The 12,791-nt window shown below is 55.0% G+C and overlaps 6 protein-coding genes across 6 annotated transcripts; 2 read left to right on the top strand and 4 right to left on the bottom strand.

Moving 5' to 3' along the window:
* Window positions 1–214: 214 nt before the first annotated feature.
* Window positions 215–1,854, bottom strand: BO80DRAFT_367308 (putative MFS alpha-glucoside transporter; the record flags this gene model as incomplete). Its single annotated transcript, XM_025716284.1, has 3 exons — window positions 215–1,585; window positions 1,628–1,648; window positions 1,693–1,854. The coding sequence occupies 3 exons, from the start codon at window positions 1,852–1,854 to the stop codon at window positions 215–217; spliced, it is 1,554 nt and encodes a 517-aa protein (XP_025570363.1).
* On the bottom strand, window positions 1,583–3,352 carry BO80DRAFT_392686 (nucleotide-diphospho-sugar transferase). Its single transcript, XM_025717231.1, has 3 exons — window positions 2,868–3,352; window positions 2,184–2,824; window positions 1,583–2,137 (listed from the first exon to the last, which is right to left on the bottom strand). The coding sequence occupies exons 1-3, from the start codon at window positions 3,346–3,348 to the stop codon at window positions 2,033–2,035; spliced, it is 1,227 nt and encodes a 408-aa protein (XP_025570362.1). The 5' UTR covers window positions 3,349–3,352; the 3' UTR covers window positions 1,583–2,032.
* A 486-nt stretch (window positions 3,353–3,838) lies between these two features.
* On the top strand, window positions 3,839–4,786 carry BO80DRAFT_429413 (thioredoxin family protein). Its single transcript, XM_025720459.1, has 3 exons — window positions 3,839–4,133; window positions 4,181–4,262; window positions 4,308–4,786. The coding sequence occupies exons 1-3, from the start codon at window positions 4,091–4,093 to the stop codon at window positions 4,600–4,602; spliced, it is 420 nt and encodes a 139-aa protein (XP_025570361.1). The 5' UTR covers window positions 3,839–4,090; the 3' UTR covers window positions 4,603–4,786.
* Window positions 4,787–4,877: 91 nt separating this feature from the next.
* BO80DRAFT_243697 (aldehyde dehydrogenase family protein) lies at window positions 4,878–6,625 on the top strand. Its single transcript, XM_025714571.1, has 3 exons — window positions 4,878–5,112; window positions 5,155–5,934; window positions 5,981–6,625. Exons 1-3 carry the CDS (start codon window positions 5,095–5,097, stop codon window positions 6,602–6,604), a joined length of 1,422 nt encoding a protein of 473 aa, XP_025570360.1. The 5' UTR covers window positions 4,878–5,094; the 3' UTR covers window positions 6,605–6,625.
* Window positions 6,565–8,287, bottom strand: BO80DRAFT_429411 (amidohydrolase). The gene is made up of 3 exons (XM_025720458.1): window positions 7,832–8,287; window positions 7,492–7,736; window positions 6,565–7,423 (listed from the first exon to the last, which is right to left on the bottom strand). Exons 1-3 carry the CDS (start codon window positions 8,201–8,203, stop codon window positions 6,646–6,648), a joined length of 1,395 nt encoding a protein of 464 aa, XP_025570359.1. The 5' UTR covers window positions 8,204–8,287; the 3' UTR covers window positions 6,565–6,645.
* A 1,439-nt stretch (window positions 8,288–9,726) lies between these two features.
* On the bottom strand, window positions 9,727–11,753 carry BO80DRAFT_497301 (GMC family oxidoreductase). The gene is made up of 3 exons (XM_025724070.1): window positions 11,594–11,753; window positions 10,831–11,544; window positions 9,727–10,781 (listed from the first exon to the last, which is right to left on the bottom strand). The coding sequence occupies exons 1-3, from the start codon at window positions 11,631–11,633 to the stop codon at window positions 9,817–9,819; spliced, it is 1,719 nt and encodes a 572-aa protein (XP_025570358.1). The 5' UTR covers window positions 11,634–11,753; the 3' UTR covers window positions 9,727–9,816.
* Window positions 11,754–12,791: the final 1,038 nt, after the last annotated feature.

Genomic DNA, 12,791 nt, shown 5'->3' with positions numbered 1-12,791 from the left:
CCACATTTATGCCGGACATACGAGGATAAAAGGGTAAGTGTACTGTGTGCTTTGAGACCGATTACTAAATGCATGCTTATCAAGCAAAAGATTTCGTGTGGTGGTTTGAGTATGCCTCGGTATCCAATTTTGATATTGTCGGAGCATCGGATGATGCCATTTTTAGTCAGCCCGTTTCACTTTTTTTCTCAGGGCCTCGGTTCCGACGGAGGCCTCAACCGATTTCAACCACACAATTTCGGAATTGTCGACTGGGGATGCCCCTTTCAAACAACACGTCCAGCTCCTCAAAGGTCCTCCCCTGGGTTTCGGGCAACCACCAGAAACAATAGCCCGCGCACAGCGCACTCGTCCCGGCGAAGAGAAATCCGAGTTTGCCCCGCCAATTCCCCTCGTCCTCGTTCATCGCGTACGGGATCGCCACCGCGAAGACCACCGACCAGATGTAGCAGCTCACCGTCGCCAACGCAATGGTCAACCCCCGCAGTCGCGCCGAGGAGACCTCCGCCAACAGTACATAACAAATCGGGCCCAGCGTGAGGTCGTACACCAACGTGCATGCCAGCATGAGCCCGCATTGGCCCCACACCGTTCTTGCAGTCTGCGGGACAACGTCTAAGACTCCGATGAGGCAAAGCACCACCGCCAATACCGAGCAGCCCAAGAGATACATCGACCGACGACCCACGTACGGCAGCAGCAGCCACGAGAGACACGTCCCGAGCAGTCCCAATCCGGTCAGCCCCAGGTTCATCGAGAATGCATGCGACGAGTCCAACCCCGCCAGCTCCATAAAATGCACGGCATAGTTGATGAAGAAGACATTTCCCGCAAACGCCTGCATGTTGTAGACCATCACACAGATGATGAGGCGACGGCGGTTCGGTCCGCGGAGACACTCCCGGTACGGGGGTCGACCGTCGTGGAAGCTGTCCTCCAGATGCAAGGTCTCCTGGATATGGGCGAGCTGGCGGGATACATCTACGGCGGGAGTGGCGAGACGTTGCAGCGACACCAGTGCTGCGTCGTGACGCCCTTTGCGACATAACCAGTAGGGTGGATCGGGACAGAAGAAGATGAGCGCCAGCATGATGCATGGCAGAGCCCACTGCGTGGCAATGGGGATCTGATACGACAGGGTGCTATCCATCGCGGCAGTGCCTTTCAGAATGCCCGATGCGATCAGAGAGCCGATGGAAAAGGCCAGGTTGGTCATGGTGGCAGCAAAGCCGCGGAGGGCCACTGGGGTCACCTCCCCCACGTAGGCAGACGCACAGATGGGATAGAACGCAATGACGCAGCCATTGATCAGCTCGCCCACGAACAGCTGGGCCGGCGTGTGGCTGAAGAACTGCACGAAGATGAAGCCGATGGACAGGCACGAACACCCGGCGATCATCACCCGCGGACCAAAGCGGTCGTAGGCAATGCCCGAGCAGAGCGCCCCCACGATGGCCCCCAACAGATTGGCGTAGTTAAATGCCGAGAGCCACTGGGCCGCCAGAATGGGCCGCCCCTGGTAATGGTAGCCGTAGGTTTCCTTGAAGACGTCGAGACCAACCAGGCCTTTGACAATGCCACCATCCTAGTCTGTCAGCCCGCGTCTCACCGGATCGGAGTAACCTACAATGCCTTTGAGGATAGTTGCCTATATCTGTTAACATTGGTTTCTGCGAGCAGCGGATGCCTTACCAAGTTCATAAACGCCGCCCACGCCACCGCCGGCCAGTGCCGTCGCATGGCCGGCCAGAACCCCAACGAGTGTTCGTCGTGAATAAACTGCTGCGAGGACTCGGCCTCTCCCCCAGCCGGAAGGGCCAGGACCACCGTTAGTTGCTTCTCCGAAATGTCCATGGTGAACAGGAATGGATTGTGGCAGAATTTGCGCCTTTTATGTGTGACGCTCTTGGCTTCTTGGCTCGGTTGGTAGCGCCTTCGCATAACCATCGATTGTCGGTCTCTTCTATTGTACAGTCCTATTGTATATCCATTTTACATCTCAACCCAGATAACCATAACGCCATTCCACACGCTAAACTTCACTAACCGGAGACTCCAGGGTCATTGGAATACCTGCCAGAGGTTTCTCCCGCGGAGGCCAGTTCGGGGCCGGATAACTGAGCAGTTTGCATACATCCTGTGATTGTTAGCAGATGACAGCGCAGATGGCAGAGGGGACAAACCCGTCGTCTCCGTCGGAAATCATCGTAGAGTTTCTTCCAAATCTCCCGGTCTTTGCACCCGCTTTCATGCACTGTACCCGGCTTGACCTTGCATTTAGGCAGCATGTCGGCGATCAATTCCTGCGGCCACATCACCCACGGCTTAGGCAACGGCCAGTCGGAGAAATGCACCAGTTTTGCCTCCGCCAGCACCTTTTCCGGATCCCACTCCTCGTATTCGTTGCCCAAGAACGCCCGGTGGTCGTCCTTGCGGAACTCGCCCGTGACCAGCCCATACTGCCGATGCGGCAAGACCATGGCCGTGTCCCCGTACCGCTCGTTCATCAGTTCCATATCATATTTGACCCGTGAACTAACGTTCGACTCGACCTGGCCATACGTAATGGCATGGGCGGAATCCATCAACGCATACCACTCTTTGAAGGACGGTTGTAGCACAATCAATAGTGACGAGAGTTGTCTGGTATCCGGGAGCTGCCAGTAGGCGCGGGGCATGGCGACCTGCGAGGGAGGAAGGAAGAACAGTTCGTCCATGTTCTGGAGAACGGTGACGTCGGAGTCGATATGGATGACCCGTTCGAATTCGGTCTCTCCAAAGGCGAGAAGCTTGGAGATGCTCTTGTCCCACGATTCGTTCGGCCCTGACCTGTTAGCCCGGTTTGCTAACTTCCAGCGGTTACCCACCTGCTCCAGCTTTGACCATCTGCACGTCAATCGGCACCAGCAATACATTGTATTTCTCCGCGGCTATGGCCAGTAATTGACTATCCCGGTCACGGTCGTCATCCACCAACACATCCCAGTTCTCGGGGTAGAACAGCACCCGCTGCGCCCTGCTGCCGAGCCGTTGCAGGGTATCGAACACGATAAGCGCATTGCACAGGTATGGGCTGGAAGTCGCATATTGACTGTAGGCGTAGAGGGACCAGTCCACGCGGTCATAGTCGATATGGGGAAGGGGCGGCGGCGGGGGTTTCTCGCGTCGTAGGAAGAGGATGAACAGAACGAAGACGAAGAAGGCGAGCCAGACCCGCGGGCTCTTGAGGTGGCGGAGTTGGCGCTTGATGATGGACCAGCAGGGTTCATCCGGGATGTCGAAAAAGTCGGCCTCGGAGGAATCCGAGCCCCTCCGGTAGGGAAGGACAGGGACTTTTTTGACTGCCATGTTGCCAGGTTAAGGGAATGGCATCGTTGTATGCTGCATCTCAGGGAGGCAACGACATGACCGATAAGTAACTAGTTATGCAGATACAGTGGCTGAGTCAGCTGTGCGGGATAAAAATACTGTCCAATCAGAGCATATCACGGAGGGCTTATCAATGCGATGAATTGGGAGGAAGAAACACTCCATACTGGAGAGTATGAGCCTATGCTGCTAGTATACGGAGCATAGGATGCAGAACACTGTCAATGCGGGGTATTTGATCAATGCTCTCAATACTCCAGGCTAGTCCCACAGCCTCTGGCGGTATCGACCTTGACTGCAAGTAAAGAGATCCTATACTGTTTCAATCCCCGCCATAAAGTCCAGGTGCATCTCAGCAATTGATGGCGAACCAACTATGAGCTGCGACTACTCCCTGGCAACTCTTGTGGAAAGAGAATGACACCATTTGAGTGAGATATTGGTATGCTCGGAGATGTATTTCTCCGCCCCGACCTTAGTCATCCTTTTTAATGTTGTTCAATTGCAAGATAAGAAAAAAAAGAGCAAACAAAGCGATCCTCTCCTGTAGCCTTTGACCTGCTGACTGCTGACTGCTCACTGCTCACTGCTCACTGGAATTCGTCCCTGCGTGTAACTGGGAAACCTGCGGTAACTGTGTGTACTGTGTGATTGTTCCTGCTCCGCGCCGAGGGATTACTCCGGACCACCTCACTCCCCACTCTTCCCTTCATTTCTCGCCATGGAGCTTTCCCGCATTCTTCTCGCCATCGCCGTTTACCTTGGTAAGCCTTACCTCCAGTTTGACTGTCGCTCACTCTAACCCCTTCAGTCATCCGTCTCGTCCGCAGTCGCTTGTCCAGCAATAACACCGGCTCCACCATGTCTCACGGAAAGGTCATCGAGGTCGACAAGTACGTGATATCCCCGCTCTGCAGATCGTTCACTAACCCAGCCAGCCCCGTCATCTTCAAGGCGCTCACCTCCTCGGGGCCCGTGGTCGTCGACTTCTTCGCAACCTGGTGCGGTCCGTGCAAGGCCGTCGCTCCTGTGGTCGGCAAGCTCAGCGAAACCTACACCAACGTGCGCTTCATCCAGGTCGACGTCGATAAGGTCCGTTCGGTGGCACAAGAATTGGAAGTCCGGGCAATGCCGACCTTTGTCCTGTTCAAGGATGGTCAGCTGCAGGAGAAGCGCGTGGTGGGCGGCAACATGAAGGAGCTGGAGGCAGCCATCAAGAGTATCACGGCGTGATGGATCAGACGGAATGCCCGAGCGTGCAGGATTGAAGAAGCAATTAGATAGCAGCATTTATTCGACGGCCTCCGGTTGTATGTTCATGCCTGGCCAGGCTTATCGTAGGCTGCCACCCGCCGGAGAACGCCGCCTCAGGCAACAGCCGGTGCTCAACCACGAAATTCCCCGACTGGAGGAGAGCCGCCTTGTGTCACTCTGTAGATACAATCACACTTGCTCCGCTGCTCCGACAACGTGCACTGGCGTCCATCTGTATCACGGGTCTATGCACAGCCGTCATGATTGGCAGATAGCCGTCCAGGCATCCGACGATCGACCTGCATTCATCCCACCTGCAGGGGCAAACCGCCGCCATGCACACCGGCGTGCGGGGATGACAACAGCATCTGAAACCACACAATAGAGTTCGAGGAGGGGTCACTTTATAGTCAGCTTCCCCGCTGCTGCTGGGTGTCTAATTCCTCACCCGAAGCAACCACATCGATTATCATGGCGCTGGATTTCACGGTAAGCTTCATCCCCTCTCATGCAGCCAATCTAACATCACAGACCTTTTATAATGTCATCGACAACGAGCTGATACTGACGGCGCAAACCCGCCATGGTATCAACCCCGCCACCGGGCAGCCCAACCCCGAGGTGCCTCTGTCGACGGCCGAGGATCTGGACCGAGCAGTCGCTGCGGCCACTCGGGCGTTCCGCAACTGGTCACGGACCTCGTTTGATGACCGCCGGGCTGCCGTACATGCCTTTGCCGATCGTGTCGAGGCCAACAAAGAGGCATTGGCGGCGCTGCTGACCCGGGAACAGGGCAAGCCGCTGAACCAGGCCACGACCGAGGTGGCCATGGCTCTGCAATGGGCGCGAGGGCTCAGTAGCCTCACCCTCCCCGAGACTATCCTGGAGGAGACCGAGGACCTGCAGGTCATCCAGCGATATACTCCAATTGGGGTCTGCGCTGCGATTGTGCCCTGGAATTACCCATTGCTGCTGGCTGTCGGCAAGATGGTTGCTGCTGTCTATACGGGCAACACGGTCATCGTCAAGCCTTCCCCGTATACCCCGTACTGTGATCTGAAACTCGCTGAACTCGCAATTCAATGCTTCCCTCCAGGCGTGGTGCAGGCGCTCAGCGGAGATGATGACCTGGGACCGATGATCACGGAGCACCCGGGCATTCATAAGATCAGCTTCACGGGGTCAACTGCCACCGGCCGCCGGGTCATGGCAAGTTGCGCCAAGTCCCTGAAGAAGCTGACTCTGGAGCTTGGGGGGAATGACCCGGCGATTATCTGTGAGGATGTGGATCTGGATGTCGTGGTTCCCAAGGTAATTCACCCACCTCCTGTTTTGAACACCTTCGCTGACCCGACAGGTGGCCATTCTTTGTTTCCTGTGTTGTAGCCAGATCTGCATGATGATCAAGCGGCTTTATGTGCACGAGAAGATCTACGACGAGTTCCGCGACAAGCTGGTCCAAATCGTCCAAGCGCTTAAAATGGGCGACGGCGCCGAACCGGATGTATTCTTTGGACCTGTGCAAAACCGCATGCAGTTTGACAAAGCCACCGATCTCCTTGACGACATTACGAGCAATGGTCTCAACGCCATCGCCAGTCATGTCGTCCCCAACTCCTCTGGCTTCTTCATCACGCCTACCATTGTCGACAACCCTCCTGACACCTCTCGGGTCGTTCGGGAAGAGCCTTTCGCCCCGATCCTGCCCATCCTTAAGTGGTCCGATGAGGCGGACGTGCTGACGCGCGCCAATGACACCGAGTATGGGCTGGGGGCGTCTGTATGGAGTCGCGACCTCCAACGCGCCCGGCGCTTGGCCGACCAGCTCGAGGCAGGATCAGTGTTTATCAACACACACTTCGAATGTGCCCCGTTTGCGCCCTTTGGCGGATACAAGATGAGCGGCATGGGAACGGAACTGGGGGTGAATGGCCTCATCGGGAATTGCAATTCGCAGACCCTATGGATCCGAAAGGGCTAATCCATATACTTAATCTGTCACATAATGCAACTCAAATCATGCTATACAACCGGCCACCTAGCCCCCACCTTGCCTGCCAACCCCGCCCTCTCCACGACCTCGCGACTCCTCCGCTGCGCCTCCCGTATCACCTCCCCCTCATCCATCGTCAACAACACCCCATCCTTGACCACCACCTTCCCATCCACCACCACCAAACCCACATCCCGTCCCGTAGCCGTATACACCACCGCACTAACAGGATTAAACCACGGCTGCATAGCCACTCCCCGCGCATCAATGGCCACAAAATCCGCCTTCTTCCCCACCTCCAAGCTCCCAATCCACCGATCCAACCCCAACGCCTTGGCCCCATTAATCGTCGCCATCTCTAGCACCTCCTCGGCCGTCACCACCGTCGGATCCCCACTCACCCCCTTGTGGATAATCCCGGCGAGTTTCATCTCCTGTAACATATCGCAGGAGTTATTGCACGGCGCGCCGTCCGTGCCCAGACTGATATTCACCCCGGCGCGCTGTAAATCGGGGACTCGACATGTCCCGGAGGCGAGTTTGGCGTTGGAGGTGGGACAGTGTGCGACGTGGGTTCCGGATGCTGCTAACCGCGCGATATCCCCGTCGTCGAGGTGGACCATGTGTACGAGCACCGTCGAGGGGGAGAGTAATCCCACGCTGTCGCAGTAGGACATGGGCGTGTGTCCTTCCCCCACGGAAGCAAAAAAGTCCCGGTCTGCAGCGACCTCGGCACAGTGCATCGTGATGGGGATGTTATGTTTCTTTGACAGCGCCGTCATCTCTTGATATAGCTCAGAAGATACCCTATTCCGTTAGCACCCCCCATACCCCCCCACAGAAACCACCAACTCGGAAGAAAGGAAGAAACATACCCCCCCGGCGTCCTCGCCCCAAACCAAACCCGAATCCGATCCTCCGCCTTCCCATTCCACTTCTCCCACATCTGCATCGCGCCCCCGAGCGAGGTCTCCCGATCCTCAATCAACCCCGGATGCATCGCCCACGCATCATCTTGCGCGTAGCGGCCCGTATCCATGACGATTTTGCCCAAACAGCCTCGGATGCCACTTTCCTCGACGGCGTGGCAGAGGCCGTCGAAGCCGTAGCGGTCGGCGAACTATCCCCTTGATCAATATTCTATTTCTCAATACAGTAACAGGGATTGGAGAAGAAGAGAGGGGGAATAGGGGGAATGGGGGGGAGGAAATATACCATACTCTCCAAAAAACACGTCGTCCCACCCTTCAACATCTCCACCACACTCAACCGCGCCGCGGCATATCCATCCTCCGGGGTAAAATTCCCCTGTAAGACCCAAATGCGCTCACACAACCACGACACCAATTCCAGATCATCGGCGCACCCACGAAGCAAAGTCTGGGCCGTGTGCATGTGTGTGGAGATTAAGCCCGGGATGAGTATGTGGCCGGACAGATCGTGGACTTCGTCATGGGGGTATTTGGTTAGTAGGATGGGGGTTTTGTCGATGTCGGTGATGAGGGTGGCGGAGGTGCGGAGGGCGGCGTTGGTGAGGATTCGACGGGTGGGGTCCAGGGTTATGATGGTGGTGTTGGTGAAGAGCATTCTGCTTCTTTCTTTGTTTCTTTTTGTTGATTTCTTTGGTGTGGGGGAATTGGGGGAAAGGGATAGGTGTTGCATTGGGTTGGTGATGGGTCAGGTTATAGATGGGGGTGGTGGTGGTGGTGGTGGCCCGGTGGACGGAGACCTCCGATGAGATGAGTGTGGGGGGCGATAAGATCAGATGGTGGTTATCGGATGCGGGGTTGGTTATGACTAACAGGGGAGATACATTAGAGATCTGAGTTAGTTGGGGTTTTAGTTGGAGGGCTGATTGGCTAAAATAGCATTGGTCAATCAGGTGCATGGTAGTATGATGGATCGGTTGAGAAAGGTTCGGAGTCTGCCACTAGTATGTATCAGCAAGCCCAGACGGGAAACCCATTCAACCCAATAGCATTCTCCTCAGCATCTCGAGGAGAGGCTATCGGTCTTTGAAGAGGTGCAGCAGCAGATTCTGAATTTGAAGACCTCTAATCATGCACAGATCTAGAAACACATCGCAAGAACCATATATTGAATGGCCACCAATGATTATCGCATCGGTATCGTCATCATATATCTGGTGCTGGGTTTCACAGAAGACTACTAATATAGCATAAGATCAATGACTCATTGTGATCCATTTGAGTATGAATGTAAGACATGCAGATCACACCAAGGTTTGATGAAGTGTACAAATACTATAATCCACCCCGGTTTGCCTCCGTGTACCACTCGTAATAGCACGGAATTGTGCGATTCAGCCTGCCTTCTTCGAAATCCTGAGCCTGTTGACAGTCAGCCAAGGCTGTTACTCCAATACTAGAACTTACCAAAGCATCCACAAAATAGTCTATCATCTCCACCTCCTCTGCGAACCATTTTTCGTGTCTCGGTGAAAGAGCCCCTCTGAAAATGTTTGGGCGTGAGTTGTGTGTGTTGGCTTTGGAACTTGGGTAGTTGAAAGATACAATCAGAGATGAAGAATGCTCATCCCTGTCGAAGATTCGATGTGATCTCTATTGCCTGAGGCAGAACCACCCACTTGCCTACTTGAGGTTTTGCGCTTCGTAGCCGCTGATTCCACCCGGGTCTAAGCCGATCCCTCCAACCTTGTGTTCCGAAGGTGTAACAGTAGTACCTTTTTATAGGTTTTGAGGCGCCCAGGAAATCAAAACTGGGCAACCGGAGGAAAACATGTGGGATGACTCTTAAGCGCCGATCTAACAGGGGTCAGCATCTAGCGTCTGCAGGTTGATTGGCAGGGTCCGCCTATCGTATCTTCAATTGAGAATCAGGCGTCTTACTTGGTATATAAACGGAATGCCACCTTGAATTTAACAATTTGATTAGTCACTGTATGAAATGCAAACAGACTGCAAGATGATGGATTGTATTGCAGGGTCCAACCGTGGGCTGGTGAGCGACAAGAAATCCTAGGGGCATGGGTTAGGGATATAGTTGATGGGTAAATGCGTGTCGGTATTGACGATATGTTGATGGTACGGACGTTACGAATGCCCTGATAAATATGCATTCTATGTCTCAATCGATTGGTGCAGTCGCATCAAAAGAAGCTCATGTTATTCATGGGTCATTGTCGTAGTAGCAGCATTGATCTACCCCAGATCTGCAATCTACAGTCGTGCCGACTGCAAACAGTCCAAATCATATTCCCTTGCTAGAGCATCTCCACAGGTCACTCCCGTCACATACGCAGTCGCCTGCGTGTGGTTGTTTGTCAACAGAGGTACCACGCTCATGTCGGCCACTCGCAGATTCTCGATACCAAACACCCGGAACCGACTGTCCACGACAGCATCAGCTTCCCCAGGCTTTCCCATCTTGGCGGTCCCCGTCATGTGCCAGCTGGAACCCAGCGTGTTCTTCCAAAACTCCAGGATATCTTCATCCGACTCCGATGGCGGTGCGATCAAGGTGGACACAGTGTCCTTCTGGAACGCTTCATGCTTTGTCACCTCGAGCGCATGGCGATAGATTTCAATACAGGCGCGCCGGTCAAACGGATGAGAGAGAAACTTCGGGTCAAACAACAATGGATCGTCAGGGTTACTGGATTGCAACCGCACTTCGCCGCTGGACTGTTCGTTCATCAGGAAAACCAGCATACACACGTAGCTGTAGTCCTGGACGACCTCGGGTGAGATCAGATGCAGCGGAAAGTGCGTCATAAGCTCATAATGTGGTACCGTGTCGCGCTGTAGGAATTCCTGCACCGTCAGAGGCAGTGCTTTGAACTCCGCTGATTCCACCAGACGGTCCGACTTGAGCCAGCCGGCACCGATTTGGCACGAGTGCCGCGCCCACGGCCCGGTGCCATCTTTTGTCCATTGCTCCAGGGCTGACGCCATGGCGGCCTTGTCGCCAAAAAAGGCATTCCGATCGTTCGTCGTTGTGCTACGTTGAAAGCACAGTGGAGCGAAGAAGTGATCCCGGAGACCCTGTCCCACGGCAGGCAAGTCCTTGACGACGGGAATCTGAAATCGTCGCAGTTGTTCTGCCGGCCCAATCCCAGAATGCATGAGGATCTTGGGCGTATCGAGCGAACCCGGTGTCAAAATCACTTCTTTGGATGCGAGATCTGCGCAGACAATTAGCTTTATCATTGACGCATCTTCAGCACTGCTTACACGTCTTCTCCTTGGTGACTACACCAACGGCCTTGGTGCCTTCCAGTAGCAGCCTCAGCACTGGCGCCTTTGTGATGACAGTCAAATTGGATGGCGCACGCTCCAAGAGGTCCGTTGCAGTGACTCTCCGGCCCTGGTGGGATGAGTTGATGACCAAGGCCATGCCAATGGGATCACCCGAATTGTGATCAGGGTTCCGCGCAAGGCCAGCCTGCTCGAAGACATCCATCATGAGGGGGAGATCCTGCTCCCATTCGGCAGCGTAGCCGACCTTCAGTCCGCCGAACGACCCATGGTCGGAAGCCCTCGGGGTTGCGTATTTAGTATATCTCGGGTCAACAATGGCCCCGTTGAACGTCTCTAACTCTCTGAAGCGAGCCTGCATGCGCTTCCAGCAAAACGAGTCATCGCCAACCAGCGTCGCCCATTGGTCATAGTCGTCTCGTGCACCCACGGTATAGACACCGAAGTTGATGGCGCTGCTGCCACCCAGCACCTTCCCCCGAGAGTAATCAATCTGTCGGTCATTACAGTGTTCCTGCGGTGTGGTCTTGTATCCCCAGTTCAAGTCCCCGTTCATAAAGGTCTGCCACCGTTGGCCATCCACGCGCAGGGACGGGTCGTCGTTGCGACCGCCGGCTTCCAGCAGCAGAACCCGAGGGTGTCTCGCTGATCGGGCGAGCCGTGCGGCAAGGGCGCAGCCTGCTGGGCCACCTATATCGCTATCAGCTGAGCGGTCTTAGTCAGGGGCGATCATACTGACCACCTACAACGATGAATTCCCACGTCTCCTTAGAAGCCATGATGAAGTGAAAATCTCAGAATGACAAAAAGAAGAATCCCAACGAGCAGATTCCCACCTTAAATGGGTTGACAGGAGCTTGGCGGGTGGGCCTTTCATGACAGCAAGATCGACAGTGAGAGTTGTGAGAACACGAAGAGAACCCCGCACGCCCGGAACGATCCATCCCTGGCCAGACTTAGGGACGGAAAAGAGGCGCTTCGGCGGTCACCTGCCGTGTCGATAGTCGTGTCAGCCGTGCGGTACGCATTTTGGGATGTCCCCGGCCCACTGATAGAAGGCTAGATGAGTTGGAGGCCACTAGATCGGGATCAGGGTTCCACTGCGTGGAGTCCTAGCGATGATCTCTCTTTCTGCGAATGATTTCCGGACGGCAGAGCGTTGCCCTGAATGCCGCCTCCACGAATACCTCTATCGTGAAGAACCTCAATTTCACAGGGTCGAGTACTTTCGCCCCGGCCTCCATCTGAGGGGATCCCCCTACAGGCCTGTTCGGGGCGCCATTACACCGATCACCAACCGATTTCTTGGCTCTGGTAGACGGAATGAAGGGCCAGAGTGGAGGTCAGAGTGGAGAGAGGTCAAAGCCTAGGGCGAGGGGGAATGGAGGCATTCGAGGTTAGGGCATTAGCTAGCTCGGCGAGATTCGCCGACGCTGCAATCGGGGAAGTAAGGAGACAGATATACTATTCGCTGTGGCTCGGAGGGAAATGTGGAGAGCTGCAGAGACGCGACGTCAGCGACCATCCGGACGGATCACCAGGGTTGCAGTTGCTTATCATCCACCCACCGTATTTATTCGATGACTTTGCCAGATGGAGGATCAATTTCTTTCCCGACACGCCATCGCACCATCGACAGGTCTGCGGTCTTGGAGACTACCTCGCGATGAAGACATATTGAGGGGCGTTCCGCTTGCTCGGGCCAATGCAGAAATCTCAACCGGTAGCTGTATCATTCTCACCATTGATGGCAAAGTAAAGAGCAGATCAAGGTGAGGAGCAGAGGAAGATGAAGGCCCAGGGAACATGAAGAGCTCTGTCGAGCTTGATCTGCGCGGCACATGGGCCATGGAGCAGTCCAAGGCTTATCATCATCGGACGAAACACTGTGAGCAGCGGTGCCCATCATAGAAGGCAGATGGGCTTATTTGGAGGAG

This window comes from Aspergillus ibericus (assembly GCF_003184845.1).
Source record: "Aspergillus ibericus CBS 121593 unplaced genomic scaffold BO80scaffold_63, whole genome shotgun sequence".
NCBI lineage: Eukaryota > Fungi > Ascomycota > Eurotiomycetes > Eurotiales > Aspergillaceae > Aspergillus > Aspergillus ibericus.
Note: the sequence above shows the minus strand (reverse complement) of the source record. Positions and strands in the feature narration are given on the sequence as shown.

Coding starts and splice junctions, on each gene's coding strand:
- BO80DRAFT_392686 (XM_025717231.1), bottom strand. CDS start 3,348: ATGGCAGTCAAAAAAGTCCCTGTCCTTCCCTACCGGAGGGGCTCGGAT. Junction 2,825..2,867: donor GATGGTCAAAGCTGGAGCAG/GTGGGTAACCGC, acceptor CTAACAGGTCAG/GGCCGAACGAATCGTGGGAC. Junction 2,138..2,183: donor ATTTCCGACGGAGACGACGG/GTTTGTCCCCTC, acceptor TAACAATCACAG/GATGTATGCAAACTGCTCAG.
- BO80DRAFT_429413 (XM_025720459.1), top strand. CDS start 4,091: ATGGAGCTTTCCCGCATTCTTCTCGCCATCGCCGTTTACCTTG. Junction 4,134..4,180: donor CGCCATCGCCGTTTACCTTG/GTAAGCCTTACC, acceptor TAACCCCTTCAG/TCATCCGTCTCGTCCGCAGT. Junction 4,263..4,307: donor AAGGTCATCGAGGTCGACAA/GTACGTGATATC, acceptor TAACCCAGCCAG/CCCCGTCATCTTCAAGGCGC.
- BO80DRAFT_243697 (XM_025714571.1), top strand. Junction 5,935..5,980: donor TGGATGTCGTGGTTCCCAAG/GTAATTCACCCA, acceptor CTGACCCGACAG/GTGGCCATTCTTTGTTTCCT.
- BO80DRAFT_429411 (XM_025720458.1), bottom strand. CDS start 8,203: ATGCTCTTCACCAACACCACCATCATAACCCTGGACCCCACCCGTCGA. Junction 7,737..7,831: donor CGTGTTTTTTGGAGAGTATG/GTATATTTCCTC, acceptor TCAAGGGGATAG/TTCGCCGACCGCTACGGCTT. Junction 7,424..7,491: donor GGGGCGAGGACGCCGGGGGG/GTATGTTTCTTC, acceptor CTAACGGAATAG/GGTATCTTCTGAGCTATATC.
- BO80DRAFT_497301 (XM_025724070.1), bottom strand. CDS start 11,633: ATGGCTTCTAAGGAGACGTGGGAATTCATCGTTGTAGGTG. Junction 11,545..11,593: donor GGAATTCATCGTTGTAGGTG/GTCAGTATGATC, acceptor ATAGCGATATAG/GTGGCCCAGCAGGCTGCGCC. Junction 10,782..10,830: donor AGTCACCAAGGAGAAGACGT/GTAAGCAGTGCT, acceptor TTGTCTGCGCAG/ATCTCGCATCCAAAGAAGTG.